At 36.2% G+C, this 16812-nt stretch overlaps 5 protein-coding genes across 23 annotated transcripts in view; 3 read left to right on the forward strand and 2 right to left on the reverse strand.

Moving 5' to 3' along the window:
* The window catches only part of LOC126746775 (group XIIA secretory phospholipase A2-like), a 149905-nt gene extending 143166 nt beyond the window's left edge, over positions 1 to 6739 (forward strand). For 12 of the 13 annotated variants that reach the window (XM_050455148.1, XM_050455145.1, XM_050455141.1 and 9 more), the window contains one exon: positions 5042 to 6739. In XM_050455148.1, coding sequence (XP_050311105.1) covers positions 5042 to 6078 — 1037 coding nt within the window. In that variant the 3' untranslated portion in view covers positions 6079 to 6739. The remainder of the gene's footprint in view (positions 1 to 5041) is intronic. The other variant, XM_050455136.1, reaches the window with a different exon arrangement.
* LOC126746787 (eukaryotic translation initiation factor 3 subunit F-1) lies at positions 27 to 983 on the reverse strand. The gene has a single exon (XM_050455183.1). It carries the CDS (start codon positions 903 to 905, stop codon positions 66 to 68), a length of 840 nt encoding a protein of 279 aa, XP_050311140.1. The 5' UTR covers positions 906 to 983; the 3' UTR covers positions 27 to 65.
* LOC126746793 (thymidylate kinase) lies at positions 1169 to 2076 on the forward strand. Its single transcript, XM_050455190.1, has 2 exons — positions 1169 to 1620; positions 1673 to 2076. The coding sequence occupies exons 1-2, from the start codon at positions 1284 to 1286 to the stop codon at positions 1999 to 2001; spliced, it is 666 nt and encodes a 221-aa protein (XP_050311147.1). The 5' UTR covers positions 1169 to 1283; the 3' UTR covers positions 2002 to 2076.
* LOC126746773 (probable tRNA (guanine(26)-N(2))-dimethyltransferase) lies at positions 2018 to 4420 on the reverse strand. Of its 2 annotated transcripts, none has more exons than XM_050455133.1 (8): positions 4196 to 4420; positions 4028 to 4139; positions 3713 to 3979; positions 3280 to 3654; positions 3058 to 3220; positions 2795 to 3006; positions 2228 to 2533; positions 2018 to 2166 (listed from the first exon to the last, which is right to left on the reverse strand). In XM_050455133.1, exons 1-8 carry the CDS (start codon positions 4293 to 4295, stop codon positions 2073 to 2075), a joined length of 1629 nt encoding a protein of 542 aa, XP_050311090.1. In that variant the 5' UTR covers positions 4296 to 4420; the 3' UTR covers positions 2018 to 2072. The 2 variants fall into 2 exon arrangements, with proteins under 2 accessions (XP_050311090.1, XP_050311091.1); XM_050455134.1 differs by having other exon boundaries at positions 4028 to 4150; positions 4196 to 4361.
* LOC126746778 (rRNA N6-adenosine-methyltransferase ZCCHC4) lies at positions 4485 to 16299 on the forward strand. 6 transcript variants are annotated; one of them, XM_050455155.1, is made up of 7 exons: positions 4485 to 4535; positions 9974 to 10294; positions 12177 to 12336; positions 15045 to 15490; positions 15545 to 15838; positions 15894 to 16128; positions 16194 to 16299. In XM_050455155.1, exons 2-7 carry the CDS (start codon positions 10152 to 10154, stop codon positions 16284 to 16286), a joined length of 1371 nt encoding a protein of 456 aa, XP_050311112.1. In that variant the 5' UTR covers positions 4485 to 4535; positions 9974 to 10151; the 3' UTR covers positions 16287 to 16299. The 6 variants fall into 6 exon arrangements, with proteins under 6 accessions (XP_050311112.1, XP_050311113.1, XP_050311111.1 ...); XM_050455154.1 differs by lacking the exons at positions 4485 to 4535; positions 9974 to 10294 and adding an exon at positions 10477 to 11227; XM_050455158.1 differs by lacking the exons at positions 4485 to 4535; positions 9974 to 10294; positions 12177 to 12336 and adding exons at positions 11434 to 11889; positions 13984 to 14419.
* Positions 16300 to 16812: the final 513 nt, after the last annotated feature.

A 16812-nucleotide genomic window follows, 5' to 3' on the forward strand; every position in this document is an offset into this window, starting at 1 on the left:
TGAGGTCATAAATAAATCAAAGTACATCAAAATAAAAATTTAATTACACCCCATTAACTTCCATCTTAAACAGAGGTCAACAATGTAAGCTTCTCGTTAAGCTGCAACTGGGTCTTAATCAGTTGCGACAGAGCAATCACCATAAGGAGATCCTTCACGTTGCTATTAAACATCTCGGAGAACTGTTCGGGGCTCATGTGGGGCACAGAGTTAACCAGATGCAAAAGGCTCCTTCCCACCTCGTTATTGGCCGGCTGCCGGTCCGCCAGTACGTCCTCCACATAACTTAACACCTGATCCAGCAAGGTGCCCATTTTGTTGCCCGCCTCCGCCACCTGAGCGAGGTCCAATGCGGGATTCACGTTTCTGGGCCGTCCGGTACTGCTTATGGTCTTTTGGCACAGTTGCAAAGCAAACACTTCCGGGTCGTAGCAAGTTATTTCGACCGGGATGGACGTGAACATGCACCCTTGTTTTCCACCGGGAACTCCAAAGTTCACGCAGACGTAAGCTTTAAGGCCCATCCTGCCTCCCTGCAGGCTCGTATCGACGGTTAAATGGATGGGATTCACACACTCCCTGGCATAGTAGTCGTGAATTACGGCGCTATGGTTGGTCACTTCGTGTCCGGTGGCCCACCATCCCACAATATTCTCGTTGGAGTTTACTCGCTTGTTTAACTCGTACACGTCCATGGCGTACGAGAGTTCGGCCTCCACTTGGTCGTCATATTCTTTGTGGGGCACGCAAAAACAGTTGGTAACCTCCACGATGCCCTTGTCCGAGGTACCCAGAAGGGTTCCGATGACGCGGTTCGAGTCGGCGTTACGTCTTTCGTAAGCGTCCACGATTTGAAACAGGACCGCCGGGTGCACTTTTACTTGTAAATTCAGCGCCATTACCATGAGAGTTAACTGTTTTTTTTTTGTGAAAAAGACTGCTGAGTGCAAGGCGTCAATAGAATGACAGCATCGAAAAGTGAGGTTTAGGTTATGTTATGGTTCGTATTATAACCTCATTTTTTTTACGTGACCCTATTGCCAGTAATTGGATGTATTAGGATATTTTGGGAATGGAATATAAAGAGTAATAGATTTTTAGTTAAGAGTAGTCTAAAAATTCCGTATTTTGATTAATATATTAGAGGTGCCCCCTATTTGCGTCAAACTAATTTATGCCATAACCTAACAAATTGTCAACTGCCTGTTTATGTTTACAATTTACAAAGTTAGGTTATGTTTACTTACTGTTTGTTGTAAAATTTTATTTATTTTCTCCTAAATATGTCGCCCCTAAGAAGAGGAGCCTTAATAGTAATCGAAGGTGTAGACCGATCGGGTAAATCCACCCAATGTCGTAAACTAGTGCAGTCCCTGAAGGCGCAAAACATAAAGGCCGAATTAATGAACTTCCCGGATCGTACCACGTTAATCGGCAAACTTATCAGCGAATATTTACAAAACAAGAATTGCCGTTTGGACGATCACGCGATACATTTACTATTCGCGGCCAACAGGTGGGAAAAAGCCGAGGAAATCAAAAGTCTGATAAGTGAGGGAACCACTTTGATTGTTGACAGGTACTCATATTCTGGCATAGCGTTTTCTTCTGCAAAAGGAGGTACAAAAAAAAGAGTCGATCATCATTGTCAGTTTAATGTCCATCCGTTTAGTTCCAGGCATGGACTTAAACTGGTGTAAAGGCCCGGAAATTGGCTTGCCGAAGCCCGACCAGGTGTTCCTTTTAACCCTTAATCCCCGAGAAGCAGCGAAAAGGAGCGGTTTTGGCGAGGAGAGGTATGAAAACGAGGCGATGCAGAACAGTGTGTCCAAAAGGTTTTCACAACTGTTTAATGGTGACAGTGAGGACAATTGGGAGAGTGTGGACGCTTCTGGAACCGTCGAGATTGTACAGGCGACTTTACTGCAGAAAGTATTGAGGAAAATCGGTGAAGTTCAAAATAAACCTTTGAGTGTCTTGGAGTTTAATGTAAGTGTTTGAAATAATTGTTACACTGTACTTAAGATTTATTTAATTTTATAACATAACTTTTAAGAAATTATACAATTTATTCAATCATGTTTGGTTTCTTCCTGCGGCTCCTCGTCAGGTCTTTTTCTTTTTCCTTGATTTTTGTGGCTTTTAAGCATCGTGTTTTGTCCTAACCTAAGTTAAATTAAAAAAAAAAAAAAATTACATTAAACAAACCTCGAAAATTACCACTTACATGGCTTGCGCTCTGGACCCAGGGCCCCAAAAAGGTAACGGATTCGCCTGGAACCTCAGCAGGCCCATTTCTTTAGCCGCTGAATAAGCGTTCGGGTTGATATCGAAGGTGTGCTGCCTGTCGGGGCTTTGGTCCAATATGGTGGCGGCCACTTTGTTGTCTTGAAGGCGTTTCTTTGAGGCGGGGTGCAGCTTCTCCCAGCACCTCATTATGTCCCAGACGACTTTGGGGGGCGCGTCGGTTTTTATTGAGGTTTTGTGCGTGTGCGTTTGGGATACTCGGTAGCCTGCATTTACCAGGGCAGATCTGTACATTGAAATAAAATAATAGTGTCGATTGACAAGATTGTTTTTAATGGAATTCTGTAAATTTCAAGCATCAAGATTTTAATTGTTCGGGAATTTAAAAAATTGATTTTTTCCAGTTTATTAAATTTGGAATCTTTCGAATTTGTCAACATCTTAATTTCAAAATTCCATTGACAAATGAAACCCAAAATCCTTGAAGAAAGTCTCGACAGTTTTGGACTTATTTAATAATAATAATAATAATATTTTTGGTTTTTACCTAACGGCCATCATAGATGGCGTCTCCACCCTAATAGTTCCGGCTAACCTCTCCAGAGTATAATACAAGGGCACATCGCTAAGTTCCTCGAGAATCATACTCAACACTCCCTGGATTCTTTTAAAAGTGTTTAGGGCGGGAGAAACCGAATTAAGGACCTCTTTAACAAATTCGGGCTGGTGCAGGGGGGCTGACCATATGGGACCCCCGATCTAGCAAGAGAAGTTTGACAAAATACACAAAAAAAAAACCTTAAAACTCACATGGTAAGATCCACCGCAATGTTCACATTTACTCCCCACGGGGGGCCCTGCCGGTAAACAAAACTTCACTAGTTGGTTATTCTTCTCGTTTTGCTTAGTGATCCCTAGGGGCTGTAAAACGAAACTGTCACACCCTGTACAGTGATAGACATGTGATAATTTACTAAAATAAAAAATCAAATCACATAACCTCAACCTTAAGCTGCTTGCGCCATCACAAACCTTATGGTGAATTTACATTTTTGTGCCCCACTGTAAACCCTAACAAAAACCCTTATATAAAAATCAGCTGACAGAGACAGAACTGGCTCAATGTATCTGCCATATCTGTTGGCGTGTGCCTCGATGCATTGCAGTAGTATTCTAAGTGCCATCTCGTGACAGCATTTCATTCTTAACGATATAGCCCCATATTTGGAATAACAAGTCTCAGGGCAGTTGCCTGCCAAAACGGCCATATCCGTGGCGGTTACTAGCAGTAGCCCCCCATTTTTAACTGATTGAACTGCCGAGTCTAAAAAGATTGAGGGGCACCCGTAAGGGTCCAAGTCAACCACATCGAATTGATGGTCTTTTTTGTGCTGGTACATTAACATGCTTAAAAAAAAACCCAAATGTATCAAGAAACTATTAAGGGCAGACATGCCTAACTTACTTTGCGTCACCTAAGTTTGCCCTAACAACATTTTGAACATTATTCAAGGCGATATTGTTCCGAATATCTTCTACAGCCTTTGCCGAAATATCATTGGCCACAATATGTTTAACTCCCGGTATTTCTTTAGCGTATCTGATACTTCTCAAGCCCGTTGCCGATAAGGCTTCTAAAATGGTTATTCCGTTAGCATAAGGAGTACCAGCCGACTCAAAGTCCTCATTATTTTTCAGTAAGTTTTTGGCATAAGTTGATATGACACTGAGACTAAAAATCCATGGTTATTTTCGACCTTATGCTGACCACAAAACTTACCTGAGGTCCCTGTTGAACTCCTGAACGGGATTGTAAAACACGCTGCCGCTAGTTTGGACTTTCGCTTGTCCCTCAGTGATTTCTTGCACTGGTTTACTGCTCCCTTCCATATCTGAAACACTTCTAAATGCAGTATAAGGAGCAAATAAAGGAGGCTTTTTAGGTTACCTTCTTTGAAAAAATAGTGAGGTAAAAACAAACTTAAGGACCTAACGGAATGGGGCGGCTTAGGGTATTTAAATGGTGTTTTCAGGACGTTTTGGATCATCTGAACACTTTTAAAATATCAACATTTTATTGTTTTATGCGTTTTCAAAACATGCAAAAAAGTGAGGTTATGACAACAAGTCAAATCAGCTGATTGACGTGACATTTGAGGTTAAGGAGCTTAACCTCACATATTTAATTTTTTAAGAAAAGTGGGTACACATTCGACGATTGGCTTTCGTGGAGGCTGTGTCTTGGTTTTTCCTACTAATCTTTAGTGTAGTGTTGGCGTCTCAAAAAGGTGAGTTGAGCTTACTTCGAGGTGCAAATCTTTTGTTAAACGAATTTTTGCTTCAGCTCTCATTTTTTACAATTCTCATCTTTATATATAGTTTAGTGCATGCTTGTATTAATAGTTTCTCTGCTTTAAAACAATGAATGAAAATGGGGGGGGCGGCCCCCCCCAAAATACGCTGCTCATACCTACAGATAATCAGACTAGCAATGTAAATAATTTCAGCATTTCTGACAAAAAACCGGTCTTTTATTCAAAACAGGATCTTGGACCATTTATAGTTTATTTAGAATCTACTGAAAAACTAGGTTTCAATGTTGGCAGATACAATAATATTAAGATTGCTAGGGACATATTTAACTTAAATCTTACTGATTTAAAAAGTATTAAAAACAAAGGTCTGAATAGGATTTCAGTTGAATTTATAAATTTTCAAGCAGCCAACAACTTTATGAAAAATAAAACTCTATTAGACAAAGGCTATAAAATATTCATACCTTTTAACTTTGTATCATGTAAAGGGTTAGTAAGACAAATTGACCTCGAAATAGGTGAGGATGAACTACTAAAATGTTGTAAAACCAATAGTCATGTGGAAATATTAGACGCCAAGAGGCTCAATCGTAAAATTATTAAAAATGGCGAAACAAATTATGAACCCACAGGAACTGTACTTTTTACATTTAAGGGTGTGTATTTACCTAAATCAATAACCTTTTATCGACTAGAAAGACCAATTTCCATTTATATTTCACCAGTTACACAATGTTTTCGATGTCTGCGTTTTGGACATACCCGCAATAATTGCAAGGGTAAAGAAAGATGCTTTAATTGTGCGAAAGAAACAAATGAAAATAGTGAAGAAGAACATTCTACCTGCAATACACAATGTTTATATTGTAAAGACAATCATAAATCAACAGATAAAAAATGCCCGGAGTATATGCGACAAAAAAATATTAAAGAATTAATGGCATATGAGAATATAACTTTCTATGACGCAAGTGAAAGTATTAAAAAAACATACATTCCGAGAGATGAATTTATCTATCGTCCAAATGACTTTCCCAATATAAAAAATAATAATAAAAATAAAGGTAATTCCCAAGATAATTTGATAACCCCCTCACAAAGACGAACTGAACATTACAAATCGGACCCAATTAAACGTTCTTTCCAACAAGTATTAACTGAAAATTCTAAAAAAAAGAGAATAATGCATAAAGGATATGACAAAAAAGCTCATGAAGAAAATCTGATTTTTCCCAACTCAAGACCCCAAAAAGAGGATAAATCACAAAAACAAAATATGACAGTTTATACGCAAGCCATGACAAACTCACCAATGCCTAGCACTAGTGCACTTCACAATCAAAGTAAATTTGAATCGCATACTTCTACATACCCTGAAAATATTGAAAACATCATACATACTATTTTAAATATGTCAGAAAAAAATAAAAAAACTATTAAAGACATTCTTTTTAATCCAAATTATGAAAATCACATGGACTTAGGCTCCGACTCACACTCAGATTCGAATTATTAAATAATGATAATAAAAAACTCCAACAAACACCTCATCAACTCTACTCTAAAAATTATTCAATGGAACCTGAGAAGTATTAAGTCCAATAGGGAAAATTTACTGAATTTAATTTTTAAAGAGAATCCTGACATTCTGCTCTTAAATGAAACCTGGCTAAAATCAGAACATCATTTCAATTTAAAATCATATAACATAATAAGACAGGATAGACATGATGGCTATGGAGGTGTAGCAACTTGCATTAAGAAAAATATAATTTTTAAAACTATTGAAACCTATTCATCAGATTATATTCAATATATCATAGTGGAAATAAGTAATGTCCAGTTGACTAATATATATTGTAACTCACATATCAACTTAAATTCAGACATTTTGAAAAAACTCATAAATAATAATCCAAAAAATACCATCATTATGGGAGATCTAAATTCTCATCACCCCTTATGGGATAACTGTACTCCCAATAAAGGTGGAAACATAATAAATGATTTTATATTCGAGAATGAACTAGTGATCATGAATGATGGTTCTAGGACTCGTTTTCAATTAGCAGAAGATTTATCAAGTGCTGTTGATTTAACAATGATCAGTGCAAATTTAGCGTTACAGGCCAATTGGTATACCACCATGGATTGTGGTAATAGTGATCATTTCCCTACCTGCCTTATAGTCAATAATGACAATAACAATTTTACTCACAATTATATTGTAAAGTCATTTAATGCTAGGAATTTTCATAAAGCCGACTGGGATGCATACCATGACAAGATTGTGTTATCTATAAGTAATTCAAGCTATAATCTAAAATATGATGAATTAATTGACATCATCAATGTAGTAGCAGACCAGGTCATTCCAGTGAAGCAAATTGGCTCAATCATTAGGAGAGGGAACCCCTGGTGGGATAGGGAATGTTCATGCTGGGTTGAAGAAAGGAAAAACGCAATTTTGACATTTAACCAACTTCCAACAATTGAAAACTATATTAAGGCAAAAAAAATCATCGCTCAAACTAGGAAAAAACTAAAAATCAAAAAAAGAGAAAAATTTAAAACATTCTGTGGAACCCTAAATAGAACCTCGAAAATTAAATATGTCTGGAATAAAATAAGAAATTTCAATAATAACTATAAAACAAATAAATTCAAAATAAATATTCCAGATAATCTCAAGAAATCTATTCTCAGAAATATGTCGGTTATAAATATTGACCCCAATTTTCAATTAATGCCCCCAAATCAAAAGGAAACCATTTCCTTCTTTACCCTAACCGAACTACATTATGCACTGAAAAATAAAAAATCGTCTGCACCAGGCATGGATAACCTTTCATATGAAATGTTTTCTAAGTTATCTTTTAAAGCTAAACAAATCCTCCTTAACATATACAATAAAATTTTACAGGGAGAACCTTTACCAGATTCATGGAAACAATTTCACATCATTTTCTTCCTTAAACCTAATAAAGACCCTAAACGACCCGAAAATTATAGGCCAATTACTCTAGCATCATGTGGGTCTAAAATCATGGAAATCATGATCAAAACTCGCCTAGATTGGATGTTAGAACATAGAGTAGAATTTACTAATAAACAAACTGGATTTCGAAAGGGGAAGGGAATTTATGACAACATAGCTTTTTTAACATCTTATGTTTTTAATGCTTTTCAATATTCAGAATCGGCCTTAGCAGTTTTCTTGGATATTAAAGCAGCCTATGATAATGTTAACATCTATAAACTATATAATAAATTGCGAATGTTAAATACTCCCAATTATCTGGCATATACCATTTTTACTCTACTCAAAAATAGACTTCTATATTGTAGGGGCAATGATGGGTCATTTTTGGGACCAATATTAACTACAACAGGATTACCACAAGGATCCCCTTTAAGTACGATCTTGTTCAACATCTATATTAGAGAAGTGTTTCTTTTAGATCTGGAGGATGTTGAGTTGACAGGATATGCTGACGATTTGGTCATTATGGTAAAAGGAAAAAATGTGTCCATTATGGTTGATAAAATTACTCATGCTATTAAAAAGATAAATACATTTTTAAACGAAAATAGCTTAGTGCTTTCAATTAATAAATGCGAAGCAATGTGGTTTACTAGGGGAAAGAACAATATTAACCCTCCACCAATTGTTATCAACAATGTTGTTATCCCCTTTAAACACCGAGTAAAATATTTGGGCATGTGGATACAGAACAACCTGAAATGGAAGATACATATAGAAAACATAGTCAACAAAGCCAAAAAATCACTCAGTGTTTTAAGGGCATTATGTAGAGTATGGTGGGGTGCAGATCCAACCACTCTTTTAGTAATCTTTTTTGCATTAGTTAGATCTCACCTAGATTTTGGATCCACATTTATTAAACCCTGTAACGGGACGATACTTAACATGTTAGATGTTGTATTCTTTGAGGGTTTGCGAATATGTTTGGGATGCATGAAATCCACCCCCAGAGCAGCACTATTAGCAGAGGCATCCATGATAGACTTGGAACACAGAAGAAAACTTTTAGCTATGAAACTGATATCGAAGTTCGTAACTATTACAAATCACCCCATCACACAGCTTTTAAATAATACCAGAATGAAGCTAATACATAGACCGGAATTCTGGCAACGGGATAAAACTCCCTATTTAATTTTGGCACTTCAGGAGTTTCGACCATATATTAAATTAATCAGTAGAGGAGCAACCTTCCCATGTTACGAATGCAACTTTAAAATATTGACTACACCCTTAAAATTAATTAACCTTAACATAAGAAAAGGCGACATTTCAACAAGCCAAAAATTCATTGAAAGATCAAACAAGTTTAAAGAGAAAGGATATACTTTTATTTTTTCCGACGCCTCTAAACAGGGTAACAGGGTAGGGTTCGGAATATCCATTCCCAGTTCAAATTATAAATTCTCATCAAGGTTACCAGACTGTCTCAACATCTATAAAGCGGAAATTATTGCAATTTATGATGCGGTAAAAACTGCAATAGAAAAACAAATAAAGAAAGCTATCATCTTTTCGGATTCATTGAGCGCAGTTACAAAACTTAGAAGTAATCTTTTATCTGCAAGGATAGATCGCTGGATTATCATAACAAAGCAACTAATTAGTACAACCAATGAAAAGGGCTTTGACATCCAGCTTGCCTGGATACCGGGTCATGAAAATATACTGGGAAATTCAGAAGCGGATACTTTGGCGAAGATTGGATCCAACCTAAATGTCCCCAGAAAAATGCTCATTGACATAAATGATATTCTTAAGGTACTCAAAAATAAAATAAAAAATAACTTTTCAAACAAATGGAAATATTTAGTTGAGACTAAACATTACAATTATAGTAAAATTCAATTTGACTTCCCCTACAAAAGATGGTTTGCCAATATTAAATATGTAGATAGAAGACACATCACCACCATTATCAGAATGCGAACTGGTCATTGTCTTACTAACTCACATCTATTTAAAATAAATATCAAAGATGATCCTTTATGTGACTGTGGAAGGTATGATGACTTAAATCACATCTTATTTGAATGTCCATTAAATTCTATAGACAACATGGACATGTATAAAATTTTTGTTCAAAGAATGAAATTATCACCATTATCCATTCATGATATACTTAATGTGTCAAATAGCGAAACTATAGAAACAATCATGCATTTCCTAAATAAAAATAAAATCAAACTTTAAAGCTCAACCTGCTTATTTCCTGCATATTCCTGAATCCTTAGTTGTATTAGTGATATTTATGTTTCCTCTCTTGCCTTTGTTGTTCTATTAATGCCCTCCATTTTAGCTTTTATTTGAAACGTTTATTGATCATAGAATATCAATATATTTTTCTTCTTGTTTTCTATATAAGATACAAAGAACAAGGCTTATAGTCTGAGATAAGTCGGGAGATCCCTTAATGGTTCCGAGCCAGACGACAAGGGACCCCACACAAATCGAGCTGGCAATTGCCTTGCAGCAAAGCCATCAATAAGAACAAGAACAAAGTGGGTACATGTTTTGAACCTAAAAAAGCCTTTTTTATAACAATGAAAAGATCTTCAAATGATATTGACAAGAAATACAGTATAAAAGTGATCGTAGAGGACCCCAAGTCGCATCCAGTGTGTCCCCATGGCCCCACTTTGTTATTTTCCAAAAACAACACTGAAGAAGTGAAGCGATTCTTCGCCTGCTCCGCCTATAGGGATAGGAAACATTGTGGCTTCTTCCAATGGGCCGATAAATCCTCAAATTTACAGTCTACTGAAAAACTAGAGGCGAGGAAAGTTGAACAAAAAAAGTTCCTTAAGGGCATTAATCATAGGAAAGCGTACGTGTTGTTAAATAAGGTAGGTCAATTATAACACAGCGGCTTAGTGTGAATGTTTATTTTGGCTTATCTAACATGTTGCTAGCCCTATAAAGAACCCCCCCAAGATCCCCATGGATAAGTTAACGTTTTGTCTAGCGAACTCCATGATTTTTTTAATCCAATACGGCACCACATGCAGTCCGTTAACGTCTTTCGACTGTCTCCTACTTAAAATGCTTTGAACCCTCGATGGTGCATCATTTTTAACCGGTTCAATTCCACCATTAATTTTATTCCAATTGATTGTTATATATTCTCTTCTTTGAAAAAATAGTGAGGTAAAAACACACTTAAGGACCTAACGGCTTGGGGTATTTAGATGTTGTTTTCAGGACGTTTTGGATCATCTGAACACTTTTACACAGAACACAAAGAGGAAAATGGAGAAAAAGAGAAAAATCCTTGGTCTGTTTTCTGTGCACTTTTAAAATATTAACACTTTGTTGTATTATATGCTTTCAAAACATGCAAAAAAGTGAGGTTATGACAACAAGTCAAATCAGGTGATTGACGTGACATTTGAGGTTAGGACACTTAACCTCACATATTTAATTTTTTAAGAGAAGTGGGTACATGTTTTGAACCTAAAAAAGCCTTTTTTATAACAATGAAAAGATCTTCAAATGATATCGACAAGAGCTACAGTATAAAAGTGATCGTAGAGGACCCCAAGTCGCATCCAGTGTGTCCCCATGGCCCCACTTTGTTATTTTCCAAAAACAACACTGAAGAAGTGAAGCGATTCTTTGCCTGTTCCGCCTATAGGGACAGAAAACATTGTGGCTTCTTCCAGTGGGCCGATAAATCCTCAAATTTACAGTCTACTGAAAAACTAGAGGCGAGGAAAGTTGAACAAAAAAAGTTCCTTAAGGGCATTAATCATAGAAAAGCCTATGTGTTGTTAAATAAGGTAGGTCAATTATAACACAGCGGCTTAGTGTGAATGTTTATTTTGGCTTATCTAACATGTTGCTAGCCCTATAAAGAACCCTCCCAAGATCCCCATGGATAAGTTAACGTTTTGTCTAGCGAACTCCATGATTTTTTTAATCCAATATGGCACCACATGCAGTCCGTTACTGTCTTTCGACTGTCTCCTACTTAAAATGCTTTGAACCCTCGATGGTGCATCATTTTTAACCGGTTCAATTCCACCATTAATTTTATTCCAATTGATTGTTATATATTCTCTTCTTTGAAAAAATAGTGAGGTAAAAACACACTTAAGGACCTAACGGCTTGGGGTATTTAGATGTTGTTTTCAGGACGTTTTGGATCATCTGAACACTTTTACACATTACACATAGAGGAAAATGGAGAAAAAGTGGAAAATCCTTGGTCTGTTTTCTGTGCACTTTTAAAATATTAACATTTTGTTGTATTTATGCTTTCAAAACATGCAAAAAACTGAGGTTATGACAACAAGTCAAATCAGCTGATTGACGTGACATTTGAGGTTAGGAGACTTAACCTCACTCATCACATATTTAATTTTTTAAGAGAAGTAGGTACATGTTTTGAACCTAAAAAAGCCATTTTTCTAACAAACATATACAATGAAAAGATCTTCAAATGCTATCGACAAGAGCTACAGTATAAAAGTGATCGTAGAGGACCCCAAGTCGCATCCAGTGTGTCCCCATGGCCCCACTTTGCTATTTTCCAAAAACAACACTGAAGAAGTGAAACGATTCTTTGCCTGCTCCGCCTATAGGGACAGGAAACATTGTGGCTTCTTCCAGTGGGCCGATAAATCCTCAAACTTACAGTCTACTGAAAAATTAGAGGCGAGGAAAGTTGAACAAAAAAAGTTCCTTAAGGGCATTAATCATAGGAAAGCGTACGTGTTGTTAAATAAGGTAGGTCAATTATAACACAGTGGCTTAGTGTGAATGTTTATTTTGGCTTATCTAACATGTTGCTAGCCCTATAAAGAACCCCCCCAAGATCCCCATAGATAAGTTAACGTTCTGCCTGGCAAACTCCATGATTTTTTTAATCCAATATGGCACCACATGCAGTCTGTTAACGTCTTTCGACTGTCTCCTACTTAAAATGCTTTGAACCCTCGATGGTGCATCATTTTTAACCGGTTCAATTCCACCATTAATTTTATTTTAATTTTGTTTTGAAAACACTTCATATATTAAAGCAATTATCTGGTTACAAAATTGATTTTTTTTTTTACATTTTTTTTTTCTTAATACATAAACTTAATAAACACACAAGTCCAATATATGAATAAACTTCTAAGCAATGCTTATATTAGCATTGGTACCGAAGTTACATTTAAAAGAAATATGTTATTGTAACAATGTGGCCATAGAATTACATATTAGTAACTTTGTTAATAGTGTAGGGATTGCTTAACCATTCTAATAAATTTATAATAAGAAACTTCTTGTTTTATTTCATAAGACAGATCATTATAGGTTTGTGTCGCTGCGTTGATTGGGTTTCTAAGGGCAATGTTTGTTCTAGCACTACTTAGTCGAATATTGTTGTTTCTTAGATTATGTGCATGTATTTCACTAGAATAAACAATAGTGTAATTTGATTTTTGTAGCTTATTAATTATTTTAAATATTAATTTTGCTTGTTCTATTTTAAGTATGTGACTAATTGAGTGGATTTTCAATATTTCAAATATGTCCCCCGCATGCATAAAATTATCAACATTAAATAAAATCTTGAGTACTTTACTCTGCAAAATTTCAACTCTTTGAAAATTGTACTTACAACAGGTTCCCCACACTGGAATTAGGTACCGCAAGTTTGAAAGAAAGTAAGCATTATATATTTTATATTTAGCTGCGTTACTTAAGAAGTGCTTACATTTATAAAATGCTCCTGTAAAGGGAATTATCTTACTTTTTAAGTAGTCAACATGAGCGTTCCAATTAAGATTCTCATCCAGTGTAAGTCCCAAATATTTTATATTATTTACATTTTCTAAAGTCGCACCATTTAGACATATTCTAACTTGATTTATTGTCTTATTTTTCTGTTTAAATAGGATATATTTGGTTTTGTCCAAATTTATTTTAAGATTATTTTGTAGTAACCATTGACTATATTTAGTTAGATCATCATTTACCCTATTAACCAATCTATCACAATCATTATCCGAATACAATAATACAGTATCGTCAGCAAATGTATAATATTGGGGGTCTAACCCTGCTACCCGTAAACTCAGAACATACAGTGAGTACAGTAATGGTCCCAACACTGATTTTTGGATCAGATCTCAATTGATTGTTAGTTCTTATTCTTTTCTTTACCTTCTTTGAAAAAATAGTGAGGTAAAAACACACTTAAGGACCTAACGGCTTGGGGTATTTAGATGTTGTTTTCAGGACGTTTTGGATCATCTGAACACTTTTACACAGAACACAAAGAGGAAAATGGAGAAAAAGAGGAAAATCCTTGGTCTGTTTTCCGTGCACTTTTAAAATATTAACATTTTGTTGTATTTATGCTTTCAAAACATGCAAAAAAGTGAGGTTATGACAACAAGTCAAATCAGCTGATTGCATTTGACATGACATTTGAGGTTAAGAGACTTAACCTCACATATTTAATTTTTTAAGAGAAGTGGGTACATGTTTTGAACCTAAAAAAGCCTTTTTTATAACAATGAAAAGATCTTCAAATGATATCGACAAGAACTATAGTATAAAAGTGATCGTAGAGGACCCCAAGTCGCATCCAGTGTGTCCCCATGGCCCCACTTTGTTATTTTCCAAAAACAACACTGAAGAAGTGAAACGATTCTTCGCCTGTTCCGCCTATAGGGACAGAAAACATTGTGGCTTCTTCCAGTGGGCCGATAAATCCTCAAATTTACAGTCTACTGAAAAACTAGAGGCGAGGAAAGTTGAACAAAAAAAGTTCCTTAAGGGCATTAATCATAAGAAAGTGTACGTGTTGTTAAATAAGGTAAGTCAATCATAACACAGCGGCTTAGTGTGAATGTTTATTTTGGCTTATCTAACATGTTGCTAGCCCTATAAAGAACCCCCCCAAGATCCCCATGGATAAGTTAACGTTTTGTCTAGCGAACTCCATGATTTTTTTAATCCAATACGGCACCACTTGCAGTCCGTTAACGTCTTTCGACTGTCTCCTACTTAAAATGCTTTGAACCCTCGATGGTGCATCATTTTTAACCGGTTCAATTCCACCATTAATTTTATTCCAATTGATTGTTATATATTCTCTTTCTGAAGCTATTTGCAACAGTATGAGGCCCCCTCCCACCGCCAAGGCCAAACTTCTACCGATTTTCATGGCAAACAGCCCCAAAATCCATCCTGTGGTGGCACCGAGTAGTAATTGTTGATTTGCCGGCATGATCTTAACTGCCGCAAAAGATTTTTCAACGAGTTTCCCTAGCAGTTCACTTTTCAATTCTTTCGGGGCCTCTTTTTTGCTTATTTGCTTGTTTTCGGGGCTTCTGAATACTGACATGTTTAGAAACATCGATGAGATGGAGTTTTTTTACTGGGATTTATTTGAATATGCTGCAAGTTGACAGTTTTTGAAGTGTGTTCCACTGTTGCAGATTAAATCATTGGGAAGAAGTAACAGAGGGTTCTGTCACGATTGTAAGCTGTTATTTAATGCTTGTCAGGATAAAAGGCATGAAAATCATTCGGCTATTATCGGTTTAACTGATTATCAACTAGAGCATCCTTCGGAGATGTTAAAACCTTTGGACGAGACTAAAAAGGAGGCCCAATATCTGTTTTCTAAAACTTCAGTTGAATTTATTGTGGAAACTTTCCGGAGGTTGGGTTACCAGTATGTGATTTGTGTGGGCACCCCGAGGATACATGAATATATCCAGTCTAATGTCGGGCATGACATGCAGAGTATCTTACTGGACTTAGACGATAGATTTCATAGCTTTTTTGGCCCCATGGAGTTTTGTTGGTACAATTCTTTCAATAATCATTTCTTTTTTGATGAGGCTCAGGGTGTTTTCGAGGATTTTTTAAGAAATACTCGGTAAGAATTTTATATACTTAAGTAGAGGAAAAGATCTAAATTTAATACGTTTAGGGGTGAAAGAACTGTTCTTATAACAGACCCACCGTTTGGGGGCAGGATCGAACCACTTGCCTACACTCTTTCCGTAATAAATAAACTTTATATGGGCACTAATAAGACCGAAGAAACATTGCCGATATTCTGGATATTTCCATATTTTATGGAACCACAGATCCTCAATTATCTGCCCGAATTCAATATGCTTGACTACAAAGTAAATTATGACAACCACCCGCTGTTTCAAGGGGGCCCCAAGGGCAGGAAAAATGGGTCACCTGTTAGAATATTCACGAATGTTCTTCCGAGGTATGAGTGTAGGAAAAGAGGGTGAACAGGGTCTTAGAATCGCCTCTTATTTTAGCCTCGTAAAGCTGCCTAAAGGCGAATATAAGTTCTGTAAAAGATGCGATAAATGGGTGTCAAAAGAGAATAAACATTGCCATATTTGCGAACAATGCACCTCGAAAAATGGACAAACTTACGTGCATTGCAAACAATGTGACAGATGTGTCAAACCGAGCTGGCAACACTGTCATAATTGTCAAAGGTGTGCGCAGGTGCGGCATCAGTGCGGGCTCGTCCTCGAGTTTAATGGGGTGAGTAGTATATCGACGAAAATTGTTTGTTTGGGTTTTTTTTAAGTAAATTAATATTGTTTCAGGCGTGTTTAAATTGTCAACGGTCGGGGCATAAAAGGGCGAATTGTCCCGATTTACTGCCAGCACTGAAGAATAAGAAAACAGTAAAAAAATAAACATTAAATAAGGTTTGGTTAGTTTTATTTTACACCTTGGTGGGGGAGGGAGGACTCTTTGAGGTTATGTTAAAGTCGCCATGTTTGTATGGGTCTGGCAACTAGAGTAGTAGATTCAATGAAGTAAACTTATTAATTGGTGAATACTATTGAGACAAAATAGTCGTGAATTGAAATAACGATAATAAATAAGCCAATAGTTTATTGTCTACTAGATGAATGGAATTTTAATCTAATAATTCCCGCTGTCAAGTGACAGCTGTCAAAATTAACCTTAAAACGTCAAAAAGTGACAGGCGCCGCCGTCACTGGTATGGTTTGTATGGGTCTGGCAACTAGAGTAATAGATTCGATGTTTACAGTAAACTTATTAATTAGTGAATACTATTGAGACAAAATAGTCGTCAATTGAAATAACGATAATAAATAAGCCTATATAGTTTATTGTCTACTTGATGAATGGAATCTTAATCTAATAATTCCCGCTGTCAAGTGACAGCTGTCAAAATTAACCTTAAAACGTCAA

Source organism: Anthonomus grandis, chromosome 18 (assembly GCF_022605725.1).
Source record: "Anthonomus grandis grandis chromosome 18, icAntGran1.3, whole genome shotgun sequence".
Taxonomy (NCBI): Eukaryota; Metazoa; Arthropoda; class Insecta; order Coleoptera; family Curculionidae; genus Anthonomus; species Anthonomus grandis.

Bases quoted from the DNA above. Each gene is read 5' to 3' on its own strand.
- LOC126746793 (XM_050455190.1), top strand. From the start codon at position 1,284: ATGTCGCCCCTAAGAAGAGGAGCCTTAATAGTAATCGAAGGTGTAGAC. The intron at 1,621-1,672 runs GTACAAAAAAAA...CCATCCGTTTAG, and splicing joins GTTTTCTTCTGCAAAAGGAG to TTCCAGGCATGGACTTAAAC.
- LOC126746778 (XM_050455155.1), top strand. From the start codon at position 10,152: ATGAAAAGATCTTCAAATGATATTGACAAGAAATACAGTATAAAAGTG. The intron at 12,337-15,044 runs GTAGGTCAATTA...CCACTGTTGCAG, and splicing joins CGTACGTGTTGTTAAATAAG to ATTAAATCATTGGGAAGAAG. The intron at 15,839-15,893 runs GTATGAGTGTAG...CTCTTATTTTAG, and splicing joins TTCACGAATGTTCTTCCGAG to CCTCGTAAAGCTGCCTAAAG.
- LOC126746787 (XM_050455183.1), bottom strand. From the start codon at position 905: ATGGTAATGGCGCTGAATTTACAAGTAAAAGTGCACCCGGCGGTCCTG.
- LOC126746773 (XM_050455133.1), bottom strand. From the start codon at position 4,295: ATGATCCAAAACGTCCTGAAAACACCATTTAAATACCCTAAGCCGCCC. The intron at 3,980-4,027 runs GTAAGTTTTGTG...ATGGATTTTTAG, and splicing joins GAGTTCAACAGGGACCTCAG to TCTCAGTGTCATATCAACTT. The intron at 2,167-2,227 runs GTAAGTGGTAAT...AATTTAACTTAG, and splicing joins GGGTCCAGAGCGCAAGCCAT to GTTAGGACAAAACACGATGC.